The sequence below is a fragment of the Pimephales promelas genome, chromosome 9, assembly GCF_988280905.1.
Source record: "Pimephales promelas chromosome 9, fPimPro1.hap1.1, whole genome shotgun sequence".
Classification (NCBI taxonomy): domain Eukaryota; kingdom Metazoa; phylum Chordata; class Actinopteri; order Cypriniformes; family Leuciscidae; genus Pimephales; species Pimephales promelas.
The window spans coordinates 20,497,829-20,523,643 of NC_142777.1; the positions used below are offsets into that span (position 1 = coordinate 20,497,829).

General features: G+C 39.2%; 1 protein-coding gene across 6 annotated transcripts in view; it reads left to right on the forward strand.

Annotated features, from left to right (window-relative positions):
- The window catches only part of tenm2a (teneurin transmembrane protein 2a), a 330,820-nt gene that overhangs the window by 299,746 nt on the left and 5,259 nt on the right, over nucleotides 1-25,815 (forward strand). For all 6 annotated transcript variants that reach the window (XM_089134829.1, XM_089134831.1, XM_089134830.1 and 3 more), the window contains 14 exons: nucleotides 5,178-5,324; nucleotides 6,266-6,476; nucleotides 6,816-6,935; nucleotides 8,265-8,526; nucleotides 8,921-9,188; nucleotides 12,133-12,276; nucleotides 13,499-13,748; nucleotides 13,909-13,929; nucleotides 14,068-14,297; nucleotides 16,312-16,466; nucleotides 17,013-17,902; nucleotides 19,612-19,787; nucleotides 23,911-24,146; nucleotides 24,295-24,591. In XM_089134829.1, the coding sequence (XP_088990955.1) occupies nucleotides 5,178-5,324; nucleotides 6,266-6,476; nucleotides 6,816-6,935; nucleotides 8,265-8,526; nucleotides 8,921-9,188; nucleotides 12,133-12,276; nucleotides 13,499-13,748; nucleotides 13,909-13,929; nucleotides 14,068-14,297; nucleotides 16,312-16,466; nucleotides 17,013-17,902; nucleotides 19,612-19,787; nucleotides 23,911-24,146; nucleotides 24,295-24,591 (3,407 nt within the window). The remainder of the gene's footprint in view (nucleotides 1-5,177; nucleotides 5,325-6,265; nucleotides 6,477-6,815; nucleotides 6,936-8,264; nucleotides 8,527-8,920; nucleotides 9,189-12,132; nucleotides 12,277-13,498; nucleotides 13,749-13,908; nucleotides 13,930-14,067; nucleotides 14,298-16,311; nucleotides 16,467-17,012; nucleotides 17,903-19,611; nucleotides 19,788-23,910; nucleotides 24,147-24,294; nucleotides 24,592-25,815) is intronic.

The following is a 25,815-nucleotide window of genomic DNA, read 5'->3' on the forward strand; positions in this document are numbered from 1 at the left end:
TCGAGTAGGTTCATAGTGCTAGTCTGTGTTCTTCAGCGTGTGTGTTTATATTCTTGTTGTCAGCTGATGATAGTATAGCTCTAATCATCTGTTTTGCACTTTTTTGCTTTTGAAATGACCCTCTCCAACAGCATTAACTGAGCTACGAAACTGTCCAATCTGTCTGATCTACTTGGAAAGAGCAATGACTTGTCAGTCCTTCTTGGGATAATAAAACTGTTACACATATTATTGATATTTATTCATCCAAAATATTGAACAGAACTTACAGGACTCTTATTACAGAGAAAGTCCTGCTGGAGTAACCTTGTTCAAGTTGTTGCTTGAGTCAAAGCACAATATATGCCATAATATTAAATCTCAATGCCAATGGAACTGGTTCCACTCGAGCGGTCACCTCTTGAATGCAAGGAATAGAGGTTTCCCTTTACAGTTCCTCTTTGATTACCTCCGCTACACCAAATCATCACCGACTTTACGAATCCTACTGCGGGAAAGGGTTTAACTTGTGAATGTTAATTTGGTGATTAGATGGTCCTTTAAGGTTATCTTTTAATTTAAGCACAACCTTCATGAGAAAAGACATTACCTTGATGTCACAACCAGCCAGTCTGCCAGGTCTGTAGCGGCGCAAAGGTTTGACGACAAGCAGTGTAACACAATTTTAAATATCTAACTTAAAAGAACCAATAGAGTTTAATGACATTTTAATTTAACTCTATTGCTCTCTTAAGTGCTGAGCTTTGTTATCACCACAGTAATATAAGAATGCTACACACAACAGGACCACAGTCTTGCAATGTGTTGACCAAGCCTTAAAGTCTTTGTTTTTGTAGGCATTAGTTTGTGCATCTTTGAAGAAATTCATAGAATAGTGTCAACACTTATTAAAGGAACAGTCTCCATGGACTGGAGCAACATGAGGTTAAGTGCCTTGGTCAAGAGCACAATAGGGATGGCTTCTTGTGCCATTTGGAACTGGCAAACTCTAGTTAATAAACTTGAGCTGTAACCACTACAGTACACCACCCCCATTCTCTTCAACTGCTAAAGGAGAAGAGTTAAAGGCTGGGCCAACTACATGACTCTAAGCAAAATTGGAATGCCTGCTTTTAAGTACACTGCAATTTCTACTGGAGTGCTCACCAGCTCTTAGCAGTCTGTTTGAGTCTGGCTTTATGTTTGCACAGAACAGAGATGTAGGAGGCATTCATCCTACTCTCTACTTCCATCATGTCCTCCTCAGACAAAAGAGCTAAATTAGAGGAAACTGTGGAGTGGAGACAAAGATCACATAGATTTTGCTGTACCTGGGGGATGCAGATAATGGGAGTAAGGGGATCAGGAAGGAGTGGATCCTAAGGTAAATGTGAAATGTCATGAGCCTTTGGTGTAGAGTGGGTCAGGGACAGCAAGCAATGTTTTTTTTTTTTTTTTTTTACTGCACATATTTCGGCACACAGGGTGTAGGACCACAGGAGGCATGGTATTGACTTTGTTTCTGTGCCTGCATTCCAACTCATAGAATGAATACTAATAGAGGGATGTATTCGTGAGTGTCCTTTCCTTAGAAGGGAGAGTACGGTGTGTTTGCAGGGAGTGCAGGATAATGAGGAATTTAACTGCAGGGCCCACAGTGATCACCGGAAAGCTCATGCATCAGTTGATAGGAGTGAGTCTGGAACAAGAGCTAGTGATAGTAGTTACTCGATTTAAATGCGCATCTCTAATTGGCCGAAATGACTGCAGATTAATGGCCGCTGGAGGCATTGACTTTGTATGCTAGAGTATCCTGAGTGGATGTGAGTTACACTTGATCAAATGCATGATTGGCTAATGAGTGGAAACCACACCCACCCTGGGTAAAGAAGCATACAAGACAAATGCATCCCAGCTTCCCACCTGCACATCTGTTCGGTGGATTACCTTTGAATGGCATTATCCCCTTCTGCTAAAATTCAGAAACCATTTGAGTGAAATTTTTTAGCTCCTCACTATGTCTGTTGAAATTTAGGATGTTATTTGACTTGGTAGTCGTACATGGAGCAGTATAGGTGATGAAAACCCAGACAGAGGGCGTTTAATACAATAGGTATTCACTCCCTGTGGGACTTTGTCTCTTCCTAAGGCGAATTTGGAGGATTTATGAATCTAACCTTTATTTTATGACCTTTAAAGGCGAGAGGGCTGCAAGCCAGTGGACGTGTGCCGGTTTAGGAGGACTAGATTTCTCTTCCACACATTCTTTCTCCTCCTCAAAATTCCATCCTTTAAGACATTTATTTTCCATTCCTACCTTCCTGCCTTTCTATTTCTTTCTTTCTGACTTCCTTCATTACTTATTTTACTATTTCTTTCTTCCTTTCTTTTTTCCTTCATTACTTACTTTATTCTTTCTTCCTTTCTTTCTTTCCATTTTTCCCTTTCCACCAATACATCTGTCTCTTTCTATCCATATCTCCATCCATCAGTGGCTAACTGTTGCTATGCAGTGTGCTTCTTTCCCAATCTCACCTTTGCGTATCTCTCTCATACCGTGTGCGCTGACCCATAACTCAAGGCAATCTCAGCTCCTTTTTAAGTAGATTACAATAGAGTCAACCCACATTACTTTAGCCAGATAGCTTAATAGTTTGTGAAACCCCACTTTATTCTAGTTAGTGTGCTGAGAATCGACTGGCCTTTGGCATGAAAGAGGGGCCCTACTCAGTGCTGCCCAATGAGGAAGATCAATGGTCACCATAGATTGTGCTGTTCTGGTGTTTCAGAAGTGTTTGGCTGCTTAAAATGGCAGCTCCATTTAAAAGGCAATCATTGCTAAGTGACTTTTCTCTCAGCTCAATATTGCGTGACAATCGATGCATAGCAGGCTGTTAATGTGGCATCTCAAGGACCCCAGACATTGAAAATTACATTAATTAAAGCAACATTTGATTTGAGGTTCAATGGCTGAATGCGTACCAGTGCATGCTGGGTTTTAACACTCCTCTTATCAAGGCCATTTCTTTTTCCCCCCGTCACAAATCATCTGAAGTGTCACCTGTGCTAGGTCAGCTGCCAATAATACTATATAGCCTCGTGATGAAGGAAACTGGCACCTTCCAAAAGGCTGTATTTCCAGGGTCTATAAGCGGAGGCAGAAGTGTTAACTGTTGGAGATTAAACTCTGAGGCACCAGCAATGGTTTCTGATGACACAGTGTGGGGTCACAGCATGGTTTTTGTTTTACAGCGAGGTAAGAGACGATGCCCACGGCAGTGCTGAGAATTTTAGACCGCATGTTTTATTTACACAAAACTCCTGATGACTCGGAAATGTCAGGTCACATCTCCAGGGTGCTTAATTATGGGCTGGTGCGGCTAAAGGAGAATAGTCCTTAGTCTTTTTATTTCTCTTTGTGTTTGTATATCTCAGTATCTGGCTCTACCAAGGAGAGAGAGCTTCCTTAAAATGTCCACATCAATCCACGCTCATCTTTTTAAAACTGTTGTGTCGAGATTGTTTTCCGCTTTTGTCTTTTAGGATGACTGTTTATATCCCCTAACTGCATGCATTATACATCCACCCACATACATGCCACGTTTCACTCCAAAAAAAAAAAACCTGTGGTATATTTATCAAAGCACTTCTTTCTCTATCTATAAAACATCTTTCCAAAAAGTATACTTCCACACCTGTTTTCTCCCACACTATGTTCTAAAGCCTTTGCACACACACACAAACACACGCACACACACATTCTCATACCTTGACCTAAAGAGCCGTCCTAATCTGATCTGTAGACTCCAGTCTGTCCTAACCACATTCTTACATGAGAGCATTGCTCTCTATCCAGACAAATCAAATCAGCTACTGTAAATGAACAGTCGGAGAGTGTGTGAGCTCTTTACAAATATCCGCTCCTGAATGGATGAGTTCACATAAATTCATTTGCTACCAACAGCATCTATCAGTGAAGACTACCGAAGATAATTTAATTGCTCTCTCAGAGTTTGAACTGATTTGAGGTGTGAATAGTAATGCTTTTCATATACTTCACCCCCTCAGCAGGCATTGAGCGCATTGGTGGCAGAAATATGTGTGTGTCAGCACTGATGCATGTCTGCCTATAGTGCCACACGGCCTAAAGTTTGAAAACCTAGATACATATGAACATAAAGGATCATTCTGATTTGCATTTCATGTTCATTTGTGGCAGTCAGTTTTGATTGTCTAGATTGTCTCTGCCTTTTTCATGTTAATATGCTTTGTGTGCTGTCTCAGAGCTGGTCCAAACAATTCCAAAATTATGTTGTTGTTTTTTAACCGACTAATTTTGGTTCGGTGGAGACCAATTTATGAAAACTTACAAAAAAAGAGATGGTGAAAAACTGCATAACTAGAAAGCAATTTAAAAGCCAAAAGTATTTTTTTTTTTAAATCACAAAATAGTTCTTTACAAAAAATATTCAGCAATTATTCAATAGTGATTCTATTTGTTTTTAGTTATATTTGATTCCATTAAATTTGACTTAGTTATAGGGCTAGTTCACCCAAAAATTATGTCATAAATGACTCACCCTCATGTTGTTCCAAGCCCGTAAGACCCCTGTTCATCTTCGGAACACAGTTTAAGAAATTTCAGATTTAGTCCGAGAGATTTCTGTCCCTCCGTTGAGTATGTACGGTATACTGTCCTTGTCCAGAAAGGAAATAAACACATCAAAGTAGTCCATGTGACGTCAGTGGGTTAGTTAGAATGTTTTGAAGCATCGAAAATACATTTTGGCTTTATTCAGCATTGTATTCTCTTCCAGTTCTGTTGTCATCCCGCATTCAGTGATGCCGATGACGTTAAGACGCTTCTGATGTGTTATCCGGTGCGCCCAAGCTTTTTTTACAGTCTGAGGGAGACATACATTTTCAATGGAGGGACAGAAAGCTCTTGGACTAAATCTAAAATATCTTAAACTGTGTTCCGAAGATGACCGGAGTCATTAACGACATAATTTTTATTTGTGAGTGAACTAACCCTTTAAGTTTAATAATTTTAAAGCAAACCAAAAGCCTAGAAACCATTTCTAGCTTGTTTTTCCAAATTTTGGGTCACAATCATTGACACATCAATGCTCTAATGATTGGTGTGATGGATTTCTGCCTTTCTCAATCCATTTTTCTTCTCTCTCTGGCTCTTGCAGATGGCTGTCCTAACAGATGTAATGGAAATGGACAGTGTCTGCTGGGTCAAAACAGCTGGCACTGCGAGTGCAAAACTGGATGGAGAGGCACGGGCTGCAGTGTCGCCATGGAGACATCATGTGCAGACAACAAAGACAATGAAGGAGGTGAGAGATCTTTTGTTTACTCTCTGTGAACTTTGTCAAATACTGCATGTTATTGGAATGTGCACATGAACAGCTGCTGTGTGTATTTTGGGTGTATTTTACATAATTCCAAACGGAATTGAGCACAGATATTTACAGATTTCACAGACATTTACCCTGTTTGCCATTGTTCGTGCAAACAGGTGGGTAAACCAACCTCACACCATTAATTGAGCAAGAAGTCGCTGTCAGACAGAGTTTATTAGCACCACAGTGTTTACTCTTTTCGAGGAAGTCATCCTTTGAATGGCTTGCTTATAGTTGTCTCAACAAATTAAGCTGCCATAGGATAAAGTTGTTTTTTTTTTAACATCAAACAAATTACACCCCACAGCTTTAGTGTATTTCATTTCATGCTCTGATGGAATGAGATTGACTGTTTAGTACACTCCGTCATTTGAGGTTTTGGTGGTAAATATGCAATTCCAACCAGACTTGGCAACTTTCTGTCTGTCTGTATGTATATCTCTGTTCACAATTCTTATAAATTTCATTGGAATAAGCTAGCCTTTGAATTATGATGACTATGCTCAGAAAATAAATAGAATTGGACTGTTGGCTTTCATCTGAAACAAGGAAAAGGGACGTCAGGTAATCTGCAGTAAGGAATTTAATTCAAAGCCTAAAGGTAAGGGAAAGAAGAAAGCACTTTTCAAACTCTTTGGTAAATGAATACTGGGACTGAGGTAAAATTCAAATCCAACATCGTTGTGTTCAAAACGTACGAGAACACTTTGATGAAACGGCCTCTTGTTCAACAGATGAAGAATGTTTCTTTTTCTTTTTTTTTTCAACAGAGACGGAGATGAAGAGAAATCTTTTGCAGCCTTAGGCAGCTCTGATTGATTGTGCACCATTGTAATATGACATTACTCATCACACCAATGTTTTGTTTCGTTTAGATGGTCTGACTGACTGTATGGATCCAGATTGCTGTATCCAAAGTCCCTGCCAAAACAGTCCACTTTGTAGAGGGTCTAGGGATCCCCTACAGGTCATCCAGCAGGGCCAGCACCCTGAGCAAAAAGTCCGCTCCTTCTATGACCGTGTCAAGATGCTAGTGGGCCGGGACAGCACACACATAATCCCTGCAGACAATCCCTTTAACGCAAGGTATCTTGCTCTACTGCACACAACAACTTCCCACCTGCTTAGTTGGGAAGTGGGTAAATGTCATGTGTCCTGCATTGTATGGTTTGAGAAAAATTAAATATGTCCACTGAAGTACACCCAATTTTGTTGAGAGAACATTGAATGCTGAGATAGTTATTGTCAGTTTTGTGTTATTTCATAATCCTGAGAACTGTATTGATTGGTGCTACAACATCTTCCTCTTTCTACTGTATATTTCTTGGAAATACTGATATAATAGTTGACTAATTAGAAATTTATGAGATTTATCTCTGGATACATTGGTTATAGATGTCATCTTGTTTGTTCTGTGTTCTCCAGTCTGGCATCACTGATCAGAGGTCAGGTAGTGACTACAGATGGAACTCCACTGGTGGGAGTTAATGTGTCATTTGTCAAGTACCCCCAGTACGGCTACACACTCACACGCCAAGATGGAACGTAAGTTCTATGTAGTATTTGTACGGACCAGAGTTGTATGCCTTTCAGAATGGAATTGATAAAACCACTTAAATAATTCCAGTTAAAATTCTGGGTAACACTTTACAATACGGTTCCTTCGTTAATGAATATCTACACTAGAACCAATAAGTAACGCAATATTACCAATCTAGTAACTATTATTAACTAACAAGAAACTCTGATTAACGAACTAGTAAGTAATAGCGCACAGATGAAAGTGGTACTTCACTATTAAGTAATCAATAACTACTATTTTTTTAAGCTTCCCAGAGAACTACTGAAAAAGTTTATTAACAATCTAGTAACTACTATTACCTAAAAAAAAACTCTGATTAACGAACTAGTAAGTAATAGCGCGCAGATAAAAGTGTTACTACATACGTACTTCTGTGGGAATTACTAATTATTTGGATCCGTATTATAAAGTGAAGACCATGGGAACTAACTAGTAACGACTCAAGTGTTACTAAAAAAAAATACTAAAGTTCACCAAAAATCTCAAACGCTTGAAATGACTTTAGTGTTTGGTTGCACAAATCATGACTAGATCATGTAGTAACACTTGAGTCATTAGTTAGTTCCAATGATCTTCACTTTATAATACGAATCGAAATACTTAGTAATTCCCACAGAAGTATCTTGTAACACTTTCATCTGCACACTATTACTTACTAATTCACAATCAGAGTTTATTTTTAGTTAATAGTAGTTACTAGATTGTTAATAAACTTTTTCAGTAGTTCTCTGGGAAGTATTAAAAAATAGAAGTTGTTGAATAGTGAACTACCACTTTCATCTGTGCGCTATTACTTACTAGTTTGTTAATTAGAGTTTCTTGTAAGTTAACAATAGTTAATAGATTGTTAATATTGTGTTACTCATTGGTTCTTGTGTAGTTATTCATTAACGAAGGAAAGTGTTACCAAATTCTGTATTCGAATTGAGGTAGCAAAGTGGATGCATAATTGCATTTTTTATTAGAATGTAAAAAATTCCAGATAGAAAGAAAGGAACTACCCTTTCCTTCTGAAACACTTTGATTATTATACCAAGACTTACTTTGTAACTTGTTTACATAAGCTTCTAGTGATTTAGAGAGCTACGAATCTTTATTAGATTCATTTAGAGTAGAGCAAACTTTCAAGTCTTTCCATTGAGTTGACTGCAATGTATTAAAACAATGAATTATCCCTCCCTGCGAAATGGCATCTTTTAATGGTTAAAGCATTCAAATTGTAATAGCGCTATCAATAACCCGAGAATAACTACTTTGTTTTGCACTCTGTTTGCCTTTCCCCGTGTCATTAGATTTGACCTCATTGCCAATGGTGGAGCCTCTTTTACCCTCCGCTTCGAGCGAGCTCCATTTCTGAGTCAAGAACGCACAGTCTGGCTCCCTTGGAACATTTTCTATGCCATGGACACTCTGATGTTGAAGACAGAGGAGAACACCATCCCAAGCTGTGACCTTAGTGGATTTGTGAGACCTGATCCTGTTGTAGTGGCCTCCCCCCTTTCCTCTTTCTTCAGTTCCAGGCCAGGAGAGAGGTCCATCATTCCAGAGACACAGGTGTGATGAGATCCTTGGTTCCTTGAGACCTCCATTACTTTAATTAGCAGATTAATGCATTTTGCACTGATGGGATTCCTTAGTTAGACGTTACCCTTCAATTTTGCTCACTTTAGTGTCCCAAATAGTGTTCTTTTTTCACTTTATTCATGCTCCCTGAACACTCTCTCTTTGGTCATTACATTAGCTGACAGGTTGTTAACCTGACAAAACTCACAGGTCATCCCTCATCAACTACTTTCACTCTAATTATACTCTTTCTTTCGGCATTTCCCCATCCTCTCATCTTTCTTAGTCTTTCTTCTGCCCTCTGACCTTCTTAATCGTTTTCCTTTTTTGTTTGAAAATACCCTTTTCCTATGACATGAAAGTCATTCCTCCGTCTTTCCACCAGGTTCTGCATGAGCAGCTAGAGATTCCTGGCACCAGTCTGAAGCTCTGTCACCTCAGTTCCCGGACCTCAGGTTACCGCTCCTTGCTCAAGATCACCATGACCCAAGCCGTGGTGCCCCTCAGCCTAGTCAAAGTCCATCTGATGGTTGCTGTGGAGGGGCACCTCTTCCAAAAGTGGTTCCACGCCTCACCTAACCTCGCCTACACCTTTATATGGGACAAGACTGATGCATATGGTCAGCGTGTCTACGGCCTCTCTGATGCTGTGGGTAAGCACACACTATCGATTGTGACTGAATGCATGGCTTAGTTATTAGCACACATGCTCAGACACAATTTTCTCATAAATGTCTTCATCCCATTACAATCGTTGTTCTTAAAAAAATATATAATTTGTGTAAATTTGACCTCCAAACAAAAATTTTTTGTTTGGAGGTCAAATTTAACAAACACTCTTACAGTACGTCCTTGTCCCTCGGCCTCGTCCTGATCGCCACAATATTATTTCAGCAACATGTCAAGCCAGTGAATTAGCAGGTTTCAATTGTTGCTTTGTACAGTGCGTGACATTTTATCTACATGTAACGCGACTAGAGTTTTCACACCGAGTCAATGGACTTTTTCGCTTGTTTATCATTGTTATCGTTATTTTTTGAGCAGGTGCCACTCGAGAAATTTAGTTTGTTTAGGTTGTTTCTCCGCCATTAGCACAGCTGCTGCACACCGGCAATCTTGAGTTTGGTTTGAATGACGCGAGTGATCAGCATGTACACGAGCGTGATTGACACTACTAATACACTCCTCCTGGCTCTGATTGGTTGTTTCTAACCGGGAGCAGTGTATTTCTGCAAATGGCAATAGGACCACTAGGAGGAGTTTTTTTTATTTTTTTTATACAGATTATCTCTCATAGTCTACTGTCAGGACATAATGACAGTTTTAACAAATATGTAAAAAAAAATATATATTTGTTTACTAAAGTTACCTACTGCAGCTTTAAAAAGTAGTTTTGTATCTACCATTGTATCAGAACTGTGCGAGCTCAAACACGGACGCGTGCAGACCGAAAGAAGATAATTGTAAAATCAAAAATTACAGGCTAAGTTTATATTTTGTTCTTGAGTGTGTTTTTTTTTTTTCATCAAAATGTCAAAGTATTTTTGTAGTATCCATCCGTATTTTTTAAAGTTTGTTAAATGATGAAAGTTTTATTAACATAGCCCCATGTCGGATTCGTCTAAAGTAAACTTATAGCTACTTGATATTCGTTTTAGTATAAGTGATTCGTTTTGCTATTATTGGTCATGTGACTGGACTCCTTGTCTATTCACTGTCAACTGTTTTCTATAAGAATGTATTGGCTAACGTTTTTTTTTTTTTTTTTCAGCTAATGCGTGTCCTGTTTAAAATGTGCAATGTTCAAATGCAAAGACAGCGTGTCACAAATGAGCTCCCCCCTAACCAACCCCACCAAGCCACTATCCCCCATCCCAACTAATACTATCCTACTCAAAAAATAATTTCAAGGTTGGCAGGTCTGCAGCTTGTACTGTATGCAGAACAGTCTGTCACGTATCTACTTTTATCTTAGGAAAGCCATTCAGTGCTGAATATTAAGCCTTTGGTGCAGTTTAATTGCTTAAATACAGCTTCATTTTGAGTATTGATTAATAAATAAATTAGATTGATTATTTGATTATAAAAATTGCAATTATTATCCTTATAGGCTTAATAAAAAAACATTAATTTTGGTTTTGGTAAAAAAAAAAAAAAAAAAAAAAAAGCTTGGTATGTCACTACTGCACTGGTTAATGCAAATTTTTTTTGCTAGATGACTTTTACTTCCTACCAATTACAGAAAAGAAATAAAAGTAAAATGTAAGTTATGCGCTGGTAAATGCAAAAAACACATCACTCAAGCACATTAAACTGCACAAATGCTGTCAGCACTTGACGTGGTACCCTGCCCACATTAAACTCTGCTCTCATAAGCCTCTTTTGAAATAGTAAATGGTAAGTGCTCTCTTGCTTTGGAGAACTTGAGTTGTGCTTTTTTTTTTACCACTGCACCATTTTTCAAATTCATCTTGTCATGTTTTTCACTACTGTAAATGACGTTACTGATATGTGGTCTCCGCGTCACAACACACAAATCTAGTGTAATTAGTCCATTATAAAATTGTCACTCTCCAGATTGGCTTGTGACACTGCGAAATTCACCTGCCAAATATAAAATTTACCCACTTTTGCCAATTGACAGTTTGATCCCTGGCCGGCTGTGCTGACCGTTCAGCATCCTGGTCACCCATCAGTTTAAAAGGAATGATTAATCGGTAACTCGATTGACTGAACACAGTGAGAGTTAACACATCAGAAAGGATTTGTGCTCATCCATGTGAACGTACTAGGACCCAAGGGTCATTCAGCCTGACCGTCCCTGTCAGAAAAACACACAAGTTCAGAGAGCAGCCGCAGTGAGCCGAGGGAAACGCTGAGGACAGTCTAGGGTGACCTCCTTATAACATCCACTAATCTCTCTTTGTCTTTCCCCTGCTTTCTCAGCCTGACTACCTTCCAACTCTTGATGTCTTAGTCTTTTTATTTATATTTTAGGGTTCGTATACCCACAGTCCCTCTCGCTTCTATGCAGCTATAAATTCTCACCTGCCTTGTTGGTATATATGTATTTATGCTAATGGCTTCATGGAGTTGTGATCCACTTTTCATAAACTGGAAGAAAAGTTTTTTGTGGAAACTCAGCTCTTGTAATGACCCTGTGGCAGCAGCACAGATCACACAGTTCTGTTTGAAAAGTGAAAGCTGAAGTCATGTCCAGCCACAGGGTGTCTGAACAAATGATGTTCACACTTTACCAAGGTGCTTTGTGGTTGTGAAAGCACCCAAGCTACGGTGATTTGTGATGGCTTGCCCAGAACCTGATATGTCCTACTTCTGCCCAGCAGTCGGCAAAGCTGAAAAAAACATATTGTTAATTTAGCATGTGGTTTTCGAATAAATATTTAAATTCCTCCTCACTATTTCCCAGCTAGATTCCCCGACCAATCTGCGTGCATTGTATGTAAATTAATCATCTTTAATATTGGCCTGTCATGTAGTTAATTAATTATATGCTGTTTTGATATATTCTCTCTCTCTCTCTCTCTCTCTCTCTCTCTCTCTCTCTCTCTCTCTCTCTCTCTCTCTCCCTTCAAGTCTCTGTGGGGTATGAATATGAATCATGTCTTAGTCTGGTGATGTGGGAGAAGAGAACGGCTATGCTTCAGGGCTATGAGCTGGAACCTTCCAATCTGGGTGGTTGGTCTCTGGACAAACACCACATACTCAACCTGCGCAGTGGTATGAGCCTTCTTTTCTAATTTGGGGGAAAATGCTTCAGTTATTCATTAATTAATTAATTAATTAATTATTTAATTCATTAATTCATTCATTCATTATTTTAGCACATTTTAGTTCATTGTTTCATGTTCGTCAAATGATGCATTGATTATAATATATTATATGTGTGACCCTGGACCACAAAACCAGATTAGAGATTTATACATCATCTGAAAGCTGAATGAATAAGCTTTCCATTGATGTATAATTTGTTGAAAATCTGGAATCTGAGGGTACAAAAAAATCTAAACATTGAGAAATTGCCTTTAAAGTTTTCCATTTATGTTCACGCTTCTGCTCCATCCACTCATGATTTTCTATCCTAATGATTTTTGTCATAAACGTAAAATCGAGTTTGACCTATACAATGTATTGTTGGCCACAAATATACCCATGTTACTTGTGACTGGTTTTGTGGTCCAGGGTCACATATACTATGTATTGTAGCTGTTTCTTGAGCAGCAAATCTGCATATTTGAATGATTTCTAAAGGATCATGTGACACTGAAGACTGGAGTAATAGTTTGACCTAAGTCAAGTTTGACACCATATTGACCTTAGTCTGTGAAGGACAGAGGCAAAGTCTGTATAAAGGTTTTATGCAAGTTTTGTCTACTTAAAGATTTAGTTTTTTTGGAAAGATGTTTTGTCAGTTTAAAAATCAGTTTATTGTTAAACAACAGTGCAATCTATTTAACACACTCTATTCTATCCCTCACTGCCTTGATTTCAATTGTAATAACACATTATGACTATTTCTACTATATTTTTGATCCAATAAATGCAGCCTTGTAAAAATCAAAAATAAAATAAAAAATCAAAGATTTGATAATTTTGTGAACTCTGTTGTGTAATAAGTAATTATAGGCCTACTAATTTCAAATTAGAGTCTTGATTGTCACTGTTTAAACTGTAAAATAAAGTTTTCCTGCCAAGACTGAGATTTGGGCCGAGTGAGGGGAGGGCCATACCTCTGAAAATCCAATGCAATGTAAACTTTAGCTGCTTTTAGTGGAATAGCCTCCTCTTTTGATCAATAAATTAATGTAATCCCCTGCAAATATGGTTGTAATGTTCATAAATGGCTCTGGTAAACCACTTTTACTAAAATGGTCTTTTGAAAATGGCACTTTCTTTTTTTTCCATTAAAATAGTTATTGTTTCTTTATTCATCTGACACCAGGCATCCTTCATAAGGGCAGCGGTGAGAACATCTTTGTGTCCCAGCAGCCACCCATCATCACAAGCATCATGGGTAATGGGCGTCGGCGAAGCATCTCATGCCCGAGCTGTAATGGCCTGGCTGATGGAAATAAGCTGCTGGCACCTGTAGCCCTGGCAGCAGGCATTGATGGCAGCCTTTATGTCGGAGACTTGAATTTCGTACGCAGAGTTTATCCCAACCTCAATACCACACGCATACTGGAGCTCAGGTATTGAAAAAGGGGCCAGAGGAGACTTTTGTTTTACTCATAATATATATATATATTATGCTTACATCAGTATACTCTTAAATTAAATATACTATTTAGTTTTGCAATCTCAATGTATTAGCACCATAATTGTGATTCCTCTTCTTTTCTTCATTTACAGAAATAAGGACTTTCGACATAGGTGAGCCTCTAACTTTAAGTTTGTCTCTCACATTTGACTTGCCAGTTGGATTATTCACTCAATATAATGATAGAGCAACACATTATAGCTAATTACATAGTTGCAAGGCTGACTCCGCGATTACCTAATTTTTCGTAGTAACAACCCGACTCATAAGTACTTCCTGGCTGTGGACCCAATCTCCGGGGCTCTGTTCATCTCTGACACAAATTCACGGCGAATCTACAAGGTGCGATCACTCACAGGGGGAAGACTTTTGGCTGACAACGCCGATGTGGTGGCGGGAACAGGAGAGCAGTGCCTTCCTTTCGATGAGAGATGCGGGGACGGGGGAAAAGCTGTAGAAGCCACTCTCATGAGCCCCAAAGGTGAGGTGGTAACATTGAAGCATTCAGTTGTTATAGTTTAAAAGCTTATTGCATGGTTTATCCCCTTCACATCAGTTGAAATCACATTTACTACTTCATACGTGTCTGAGGTGATGAAATGTTTCTGCAGGCTGTCTTTACATCTGTTTCCTTTGTAGAAGTGACACCTAACAAGGATAAAAAGAGCCTTATCCTCCAGCTGCTTCCACAATCACAGAGAACGTTCGACCTTAAGCTATTAATTAATTTCTGAATGCGCTATGGGGAGTGCGAGTCTCTGGCTTCGATTATTGGAGTCTCTTGGTATTCTCTCTCTCTCTCTCTGTCTGTCTTTCAAAGATAATGTTACTTAATGTGCTGGCTCTTTTAACTCTCAGATGTTACAGTTCAGAGCTGTGAGTGAGCATATTTCTGTATGAGACAGAGTTAGTGTTGGGGTAGATCGAATAGAAAGAAAAATCACAGTAAGTTTTCTTGAATCTTTCATTTTCTCCTAGATCAGTGGTTTTTAACTGCTTTGGGCATGGAACCCTAATTTTTCCATGGTCGTTAAGCCATAACCTTTTTTTTAGGAATTTGACCTAATTCCTAAAAATATAAAAAAACGTTTTTGTGCCATATATTCCAAACACTCCTTTTGCCATTAATTGTGTTAATCCAGTGAGATTTTTGTACGCACAAGGAGTCTGACAACAGTTGGTATGATCCACATGGAGATCTGACCATCATCGAGTCTGTCTGGGATTACTGTCTGGGAAAAAACTGAGACAGACTAAATCCAGAAGAAATGTCTCCAAGACGCTTGAAGAAACCTTCCTGCAAAGCTACCTGCAAAACTATGTTCAAGTGTACCTGGACAAAAGCTGTTTTAAAAGCAAAGGGCAGTTTGGGCACCAAATATTGATTAGATTAAATTAATAGATGTTAATTGATAAATACAATCTATGTATGACATTATTTTTGAAAGCATCCATACTTGTTCACAGTACTGTAGCTTTGCAGGAAGGTTTCTTTATTACTGTCTCATTTGTGTTTAGTTTTTTTAGAGGACTTGATTAATTCTCCTGAGCTACGAAAGCGCGTAATCTGAACAATTATATTTTCCTCTAGAGATTCTCATTAGCTTGTTATATATAAAATGAAATTAATTTAAATGGTTTATACTATTTGATTAATTTCAATATTATGTACAATAATGATTATAAATAAAATAAAAATGTATATTAAAAAAAAACGTGTTAAATCTCCATTTATAAATGTCTTTGAAATATCATTTCTTCATACATGCAGTGGGTGAAGTTCAACAGAAACTGGAATTAAAGCACATATTCAACCAACAAATATATAGCAATGAAAACGGAAATACAGTATAATGTTAAGATAGAGCAGGTTTTAAAGTGAAATCCAGGTTTGGTGTAAGGAAAAAATAGCCAGTCTGACACCAAACTGTCAAGGATATCACATTGTCTGTATGTGATGTTAAATTTGAGCTTCTGGAGTGAGAGAGAGAGAGAGAAAGTAGAGAGGTGACAGACTACACAGCCCTCATTACCGATTCCCAGATGACTTCACAGTGAAAAGGCTCAGTCAAGTGCACTCAGTCTCTCCCCTCATGCTATTTGTCTCCCCGTCTTTTTGTTCAAAGTCCCTCTGCACCATACACCTACACAGGTCCATTTTATGAGCATCTTCTTGTCAGCACTTCGAGATATTCTCACCTGCTCTGCCTTCTGTGTCTGATAAGGGGAATTGATGGGTTGACACAGGAGTGACGCTTGATGGACGTGTATTATTTGCTAGCTTATATAGGACAGGGACTTGGGAGGGAAAGACAAATTGAGAAGAGCCTGAAGATAAACTTAGAACAGGTTGAAACCAGATCAAAGATTCACTTGGTCTGATCATTAAGAACCACAGAAGACAGAAATAAACAAGTCTAACAGGCAAAGGGTTACTGAGTCTTTGTCACCCCTGAACTTCCGCTGACTCTTTTCCGGTTTGTTTCTCTTTTCAGGTATTGCTGTAGATAAGAACGGGCTTATGTACTTTGTGGATGCCACCATGATTAGGAAAGTGGATCAAAACGGCATCATCTCTACTCTACTGGGTGCAAACGACCTCACTGCTGTGCGCCCACTGAGCTGCGACTCCAGCATGGATGTCAGTCAGGTCAGCATGTCGACAGCCCTAACACAGTCTCATCCCAAGACGTCAACTAACTGACGCTTTTGACCATACGTCAACATCCGCCGTTTTAGGGTACCCTTTAACGTCAGTTATATGATGATCCTGGGGCGTCATCCAACTGACGCTTTACCTTTAACCTCAGTTAGACGACGCGGTTAGATTTAGGTATGGGGTAGGGTTAGGATTACATAGAGTCATCTAACGACGTTAAAGGGTACCCTAAAGCATATGGTCAAAAGCGTCAGTTGTATGAAGTCTTGGGATGAGACTGCGCTGACAGCCCATGACATAAATTATTTGCACTCAGAGACAGGAACTTGGGCGGTTCATTTGATCACAAAATCTACTTGTTTAAATCTTGAACCTTCAAAACAGACCCTCAAAGCTAAACATACAGATATATACAAGTATCAATCATGTCTAGCAGGCTTGAAAAACCTTGCTTAGAAGCCCAGAAAATTATACAAGAAAAGTCCTTGGTGAACCTGAAAGATTAATTTCAACGTTAATTCATTTTTTTTTCTCCAGGTGCGCTTGGAGTGGCCCACCGACTTGGCTGTAAACCCCATGGATAACTCTCTTTATGTGCTAGAGAACAATGTTATCCTACGCATCACTGAAAACCACCAAGTGAGTATCATCGCGGGGCGGCCTATGCACTGCCAGGTGCCTGGCATCGACTATTCCCTCAGCAAACTTGCTATCCACTCGGCCCTGGAGAGTGCCACGGCTATTGGCATCTCCCATTCGGGCGTGCTCTATATCGCCGAAACAGACGAGAAGAAGATCAACCGTGTGCGGCAAGTCAGCACCAACGGAGAGATGTCGCTGCTGGCTGGCGCTGTGTCGGAGTGCGACTGCAAGAACGACGTCAACTGTAACTGCTTTGCAGGAGACGACGGTTACGCTACAGATGCCAGCCTCAACTCCCCCATGTCTCTGGCTGTGTCACCGGATGGCACACTCTACATTGCAGATCTCAATAACATTCGGATCCGAGCTGTGCGCACGAACCGACCTGGACCTTCAGCGCTGGGGCTGTATGAGGTAGCTTCCCCTCAGGAACAAGAGTTGTATGTGTTTAACGAAGAGGGTCTTCACCTACAGACTATCAGTCTTGTGACAGGCCTGCCCCTCTACAACTTCAGCTATGGCCCTGATGGAGAGCTGGCCACGGTGGTGGATAACTGCAATAATACAGTGAAAGTGCGTAGGGATGGAGCAGGGCAGGGTGGAGCGGGACTGCTCAGGCTCATCCTACAGCCTGATAATCAGGTGGTTACACTGGGACTGGATCCTGCTGGAAGCTTGCGCTCTATCTCTGCTCTCAACCAGGAGATCGTTCTGCTGGGATACAATGGAAACACTGGGCTGTTGGCCACCAAGGCAGACGAGACAGGCTGGACAACCTTTTATGAGTAAGTGTTTGTGGTACATTCAATTCTTCATCTAGACACAGCAGGAGTTACATGTAGCATTTTCTCTGTTACATTCAGCTTGGAGAGTCAAAATACCCAGCATTATGCTTGGAAAAGCACTACATTTATATTCAAATCCGCAGCTTGAATGGAAAATAGAAGTGTATACATGATGCATGAGCATGGTGGCACCTTTGGATGTACAATTCACATTTATTTGAATTGTGCTTTTTACAATAGACATCGTTTCAAAGCAGCTGTACATGAAATGAATGAGCCCACATTAGAATTTAGAGTGATCTGTTATCAGAGGTAACTGTCTAAGTTATGTAGATACAAAGTTAATGATAAACATTCCCTATCAAGAAAAAAATGCTGAAAAACTGAGTCAATAAAACAAGTCAAAACTAACATTACTTACAGATAAAATCTGATGAAACATCTATAGATGTTTGCAGAGACAGGTGTTTAAAACACTATGAATTATCCTCTCTGGTGATTAAGCATACACTTTACTTGCTTACAAATGCTTGAATTGCACTTTTGTGTCTTTTTGCAGCATACCATTAAAAAGTTTGGGGAAGTACTGTTTTGAAAGAAATTAATACCTTTATTTAGCAAGTATGGATTAAATTGATCAACAGTGACAGAGTAGACATATATAATCACAAATAGTCACATAAATAGTCCAAACAAATTGTTCTTTTTAACTTTCTATTAATTAAACAATCCTGAAAAATGTATCACAGTTCCGACAAAATTATTTTTAAAAAATTCAAAACTGTTTTCAACATTGATAATAGTTAGACACAAGTCATCAAACACATATTGCTAAAATCTAGGAGACTATCCTGTAGGACTATCATTTATTTAACTTTGAAAGGAATACTAAAAAAATTAAGAAAAAAAAATCCTGCCGTGTTCTGTTCCAACCTGGCAACACACCTGCCTTTAATTTCCAAAGGAACCTGAAGATCTTGATTAACTTTTTCAGGTGTGTTTGATTAGAGTTGGAACACTCTGCTGGAAAGTAAATCTCCAGGAAGAGGACAGAGCAATTCAGCTCTTGATAATGCACAATTCCCCACACTCCACTGCACTGGCATAGACATCAGCCAGACTGTGACAGATCTGTGGCAGTATCCAGATCTACTCCCTCTCTCTCTACTCTCTCTCTCTCTCTCTCTCTCTCTCTCTCTCTCTCTCTCTCTCTCTCTCTCTCTCTCTCTCTAGAGAGAGAGAGAGAGAGAGAGAGAGAGGGGGGGGGGATGGAGGGATAACACTGAACCCATATGTCTACATATTACTAGACCTTTCAGTCTTTGCCCTCTACTTTTATAGGCTTTGTCAGTAACTATATTAAAAGTAAAAGCATTTTTAAACACCTGTTTGTTTGTTTGTTTGTTTGTTTGTTTGTTTGTTTGTTTGTTTGTTTACTTTTTTACTTTACATTAGTATTAAAGAAATCATAAGTGTACAATGTCTTTCTCTTTTTCTTAGATGGCTTGTTTTCAGTTATCAGAAATCTAAACATTTCTAAAACCAGAACTGCCTGACCTTCTAGGTCTAGCAAACCTTATTAGACTAATTTTAAGAACATAACTTTTTTTTTTAAGATGATGTTTGACATAATTATATTAAGTCCCCGGTGCTTTACTTTAATATGAACTTTAAAAATGGCTTTCCCCTAACATTTAGTAAATTTGCAGGTATGACAGTGAAGGGAGGCTAACCAATGTGACGTACCCCACGGGAATGGTTACAAGTCTGCACAGAGAGATCGAAAAATCCATCAACATTGACATTGAGAGCTCCAACAGAGATGATGACATCACTGTTATCACTAATCTTTCGTCGGTAGAAGCCTCCTATACTGTTGTGCAAGGTATGTCGGCTCAGTAGCCGTTTTTGAATAAATGGGTTTTCATAAATCATTTAGAATATGGTGATGTGCTCAGTTTAGTTGATTTTAAATGTCGTTTCACACTTTAACTTAAAGCTGCAGTCCGTAGCTTTTTTGGGTTAAAAAATGATCCAAAATACATATTTGCGAAAATACATAACCAGGCAGTGTTCAACGCTATCTGCTTGCCGTAGCTCGATTCAAAATGGTAAGCTTGTAATAATGTTTTTAATTCAGTGGTAGGCTACTAGTGGATTTCCGTGGGAGATTCAAGCATGTCTTTGCTTCATTACGTCACATCTGTACACATAAAGGAGGAGTCTCGGCTAGTAAGCTATATTGCGTCCTTACGTCTCACATCTGTACACATAAAGCACTTGATATAATTACACATCAATTTGATGGCGGATCCAGAAAGGTTCAAACTAGGCGCGCTCAACTGCCAAGACGTTTTTTGGGTGCGAGTTATAAAACAGTGATCAAAGTAAAGAAGAAGAACCGCACTCTCTAGGTAAATCTCATGAAGATTTATTCATTCACCATGTCCACACAGACGCGTTTCGGCCTAAGCCATCATCAGTGAGTATCCAGAAAGGTTCAAACGACAATCACCAGTGACAACTATAGAGATTCACCCATTGTAACATGCAAAAGACTTAGTTCGGACTTCGGGGCGGCTAACTTACCGAAAAAAAGAAACTGCAACCGGCCTGTGCGAAAACAAGGAAACATATCGGAAGGACATTACATGTAGTCACACTATGCTGACGTTGTTAAAGTCCCTGTAAAGTCAATTCTACAAAAAAATACTAAACACATTAAAAATGTTACAAATGTATTGCTAAAACATATTACAAAGACTGTGAACTGTGATGTACTTAAATGCGGAGTTAGACCGTTAAACAGTTTTTCACCATTGCTATTTTCCGGATTTTTTGGCGGGGCTAAAACAGGACTCGATGACGCGCTGGAGCCCCAATGCTCGTGGACACGCCCCTACTTGATGACGAATTGCTGAACTCGCATCAGTTCGCCGCTCAATCGCGAGTTACTACCTGTCAGTACTATTAGTTACTACAGCCTACAGTTTGCTAGCTAGCTATGCCTTCGACACGGAAATGCACTACCAGGATGCGATCATGTACAAAACAGATCGGTGTCTTTATTTAAATTTCCTAAAAACTATTACATCAAGAAGAGATGGGTTAATTTTTTGTAGAGCCATCCTTGATGAAGAGCTGAGGATCACCGCCAACAATATAGTGATCATCACTCTACAGATCACTCTGTAGTGATCATTTTACACGGGATAGTTTTATAAACTTTCCTCAGGGACAACTGGGATTCACTAATAATCCGCAGTTACAGGTGAACAGGGCCGAAACGACTATCTCCCGCCTCGGCCTTCATCCTCCCATCCCGAAAGCAGCATCACCTAATATCACCGTCGACAACTTTCCCGCTAGTGGGCGTGGTTTCAGCACAGTCAGCGGACACGCCCCCAGCGTTTGAGAGCAAATACTGCTAATTTTTTCAAGAATTTTATAACTTATTTTATGTACTTGCTGGCTTTTTTATCATTCAAATTTGGCTGGGTAGCTAATAAATTATTTTTCTGTGGTGTGACAAACTCAGAACACATACTTGTTGACTTTACTGGAACTTTAACATTAACGAGTTGAAAACAAAGTATAATTTGCACGGTTTTGTGTGATAAGTGATTTTTAGGTTTAATCAGCGTGATTTACTGCAATGTCAGAAACAGAACAAAAGTGGATGTTACTTAGTTGTTCAGATGACATTTTCCAATGAAAATTACTTCCAAAAAGAATAATCTGTCATTCTGAATGCCAGTATCAACAGCGGCGTGGTGATTGACAGCTGCACATTCTCCTCAATTTGTCATCTGCGGCTGTGCCTTGTCGAGGGTGTTGAACTACGTAAAGTTGATAATTCCGCAAATGACTGCAATTGCAGATTTCGAACAGAGATGGCGACAAAGAGGAGAAAATGTGGACTGCAGCTTTAATTGTTTTATACATAGTTCCCACATGACGTCACAACATACGGGCATTTGCCGACCCGGCGCCATTGCTTAGGGCAAAACATAAGAAGAAGCAATACGAGTTGAACGAAGTGAAATGAGTTTCGTGCTATAAAGTGAAAATGGTCATCTCCTGCTGAGTCAATGGATGATAAAATCGTGCCGGAGGTTCAGTTAAATCGGGATTTTACACTATACCCGTCATTAGACTCCATATGGATGTGAGAAGACTAAGCTTTTGACCGAACAACGACGGAGATTATGGCTGGCGAGCATAAACAGGAAAGAAACTCACTCAAAACACGCAAGAATTTGTTTGACAAAAGCACAATGTTGTGTTTTATTGCGAGTGTAAATAAATATAAGTTAACACATTGCAGTTTGAATAATGTCCTGTATGAACAAAATGACGAGGTATTAAAAACATACAAAACAACATTGTTTCCACTGTTTGATCTCACATTCCAGCATTGCAATCTCAGATTATGTCCCTAAAGATCCCGCGTATAATGTAGTTCCTCATTACATTAATTAAATCGCACGCGAGTTATTTATTTTAATATTCATGCACCGAACCATGACGCCCGCAAGTACATGCATAACAGAAATCACCGGTGACTGGGGAACATAGGAATTAAGTTGTGCAGGCTATGGCTTTTTAATAGACAGATTAGCATCATGCTACTTCGCTATGATGACTTAAGTTACTTTTCCATTGATTGCACTTGAGCAAACGTCACCAAACCAACCCCACGTCAATCTGATCGTACACTTCCAGTGATTTCCAGGCTTGGAAATGCTCACATGTGTAAAAACTCCTCACCAATACCAGATAATTGTACACATGAAAATACTGTATCTGAGGCAAAGTTGCATAATCGGTGCTCAGTGCTTCTTTTGTTGCATAAGGATACACACCATTTATGAATGAAATTTTCGCATTGTACCTCTCTATGTCTTGTTTTAATAGTCTCTTTATAATCTATTACACTTTGTCTTTTCATGATTTGCATAACAATATAAACAGACATAAATATTTGTTTGTAAAACGACATTCTCTGATAAAACGTTGTAAACGCCTATGGTAAACACAGCGGTTTTGCCCTCAAAGATGGCGTCTCCGGGGAGGTCATGTGACAATTTTTTTGCCTGTGGGAACTATGTATATACAGGTATCAGTGCCTACAAACTTACACGGCAAGATATAGATGCCCCGACATTCATGTGGGAGGCTAGAAACAAAAGTACTGTATGATTCAGTGCAGAAAATATCATTTGTTTTCTCTCCCATGCCTAGCACTACAGTTGTGTTTTGCTCTGATGCATATCATTTGAGACAAATCCATTACTTATCCCAAGTAAATATTCACCATCAATATTCTGCCCTCAACCACAAACCCCACTGTCCCAGAGCTTATTTCATCTGTTAAGATGAAAGTACAAAAGTCAAAGGGAGAAAGCAAAAATGTTTTACTTCTTTCCCATGGCAGACTAAACAAAAAAAGTAAAACTTCAAAACAACCAGACATAACACAGGATGGGGTAGGAACCTTTTGAAGGAAATACAGAGGATTTAGTCCAAGGAGAACGTCCCTCAGATGATGCTTTTGAATCTAACCTTGACACGCGCATGAGACGAATAATAAATTGACTAAATGCCTTTAAAAGCTTCCTTATATAAATTATAAGCGATATTATCTACAATTATGAATGTACCTTCTGCTCATAAATTAGTTTCATGGATTGTAATTGATTTATAGTGGGTGTTTTGAAGCATAATAAATGTTTGTGGCACTCTGAAACAAAGGGATTTGGGCATCCACATCATTTGTTATGAACAAAGCACTTCTCCTGTTATCTTTTATGATCCTAAGACAGACAACCAGACTGTTCTTGAGCTTATAAATGCCCCACAGCCCTTTCATGAGTTCAAAATAAATCAAGCTTTTTTGTTGTTGTTGTCATCGTTTTGTCCTTTTGTCATGTTGATCATTTGTCATGAAACGTTTTTTGCTCTTAATTCGATGGTAATTTTATATGTCACTCTATTGCCCCCTGCAGATCAAGTACGGAACAGCTACCAACTGTGTAACAATGGCACACTGAGAGTAATGTACGCCAATGGGATGGGAATCAGCTACCACACTGAGCCCCATATCCTGGCAGGATCAGTGAGTCCCACCATCGGCCGCAGGAACATCAGCCTTCCCACTGACAACGGCCTGAACTCCATCGAGTGGAGACTGCGCAAAGAGCTGGCCAAGGGCAAGGTCACGGTGTTTGGCAGGAAACTTCGGGTGGGCACTTGATCTAAGATTTTAATTACTGTAATTATGTGCATTTCTGTGCACATACTGTAGCAAGCAAAGTTGTGCAAGAATCCTGCTTGATAATCGTCTGACCAAATGGAGTGGTTCTCATGCCAAATATTTGTGCAATTTGCAGGCACATGGGCGCAATCTACTGTCAATAGACTTCGACAGGAACACACGGACAGAGAAGATCTATGACGACCACAGGAAGTTTACTCTGAGAATCACATATGATGCCCAGGGCAGACCAGCAATATGGCAGCCCAGCAGCAGCCTTGCAGTGGTGAATGTGTCGTACTCCAGTACAGGCCAGCTGGTGGGTCTGCACCGAGGCAGTATGAGTGAGAGAACAGAGTTTGACCCGCAGGGACGAATACTCTCACGCTCTTTTGTAGATGGAAAGGTGTGGAGTTACAGCTACCTGGACAAGGTGAGATTATTATTAAGGTGAGGTAGGGATATTGAGTAGCACTTTAGTTTAGGGTCCAATTCGTCACTATTAACTAGATGCTTTTTAGCATGCATAATACTAAGATATTGGTTGTTTATTAGCACTTATAAATCGCATAATAATGCCTTGGTCTGCAAGACCATATTCTACATCTCTTAATCCTACCCAATACCTAAACTTAAAGGGTTAGTTCACCCAAAAATGAAAATTCTGCAAGTATTTACTCACCCTCATGTTGTTCCAACCCCGTAAGACCTTCGTTCATCTTCAGAACACAAATTAAGATATTTAAGATATTAAGATCACTCCTTTATACTAGTCCATAGGCTTCTTGAGGGAATAACTTGCTGGCCTCGTAAAGTCATTAAAGGACATCGTTAAAATAGTCCAAGTGACTACAGTGGCTCAATCTTAAGTTTATCAGACGACGAGAACACTTTTTGTGCGCAAAACCAACAAAAATAACGACTTTATTTCAACTATTCGTTTATTTCTCCCTCTGCCTCGAGTCAGGTTACTAGTTTAATAGCGTAAGCTTCTGTTATTGTACGTCACACGCATCACACACATGACCAGCGTCGGCCAATAGTGAGCCTACGTGTGACGTAGCTTTACGCAATCACACTACGTTAACTGACTACAGGCCCATAGAGAAAGAAGTGAATAGTTGAAATAAAGTCGTTATTTTTGTTTTTGCGCACAAAAAGTATTCTCGTCATTTGATGAAGTTAAAATTGAGCCACTGAAGTCACTTGGACTATTTTAACGATGTCTTTGATGACTTTTCGATGCCAGCAAGTGTCATTCCCTCAAGAAACCTATGGACTAGTATGCAGGAGCGATCTTAATATCTTAAATATCTTAATTTGTGTTGCGAAGATGAACGAAGGTCTTACGGGGTTGGAACAACATGAGGGTGAGTAAATACTGACAGAATTTTCATTTTTGGGTGAACTAACCCTTTAACAACTACCTTCCTATTGAGGTACCTAACTAGTAATAAGCTGTAATTAGGAGTTTATTGAGCCAAAATTGAGAATTGGAGCCTAATCTAAAGTGTGACCGAATATTGTTTTCATATGTTAATGGTTTTTATTTAGCCGTTGAAATATATACATTTTTATTTCTTCAACACTATTTTTTTTACTTGCTTTCCAGTAAAATATTGAAATATCTTAAAGCATGTATTTAACACAATTTAGA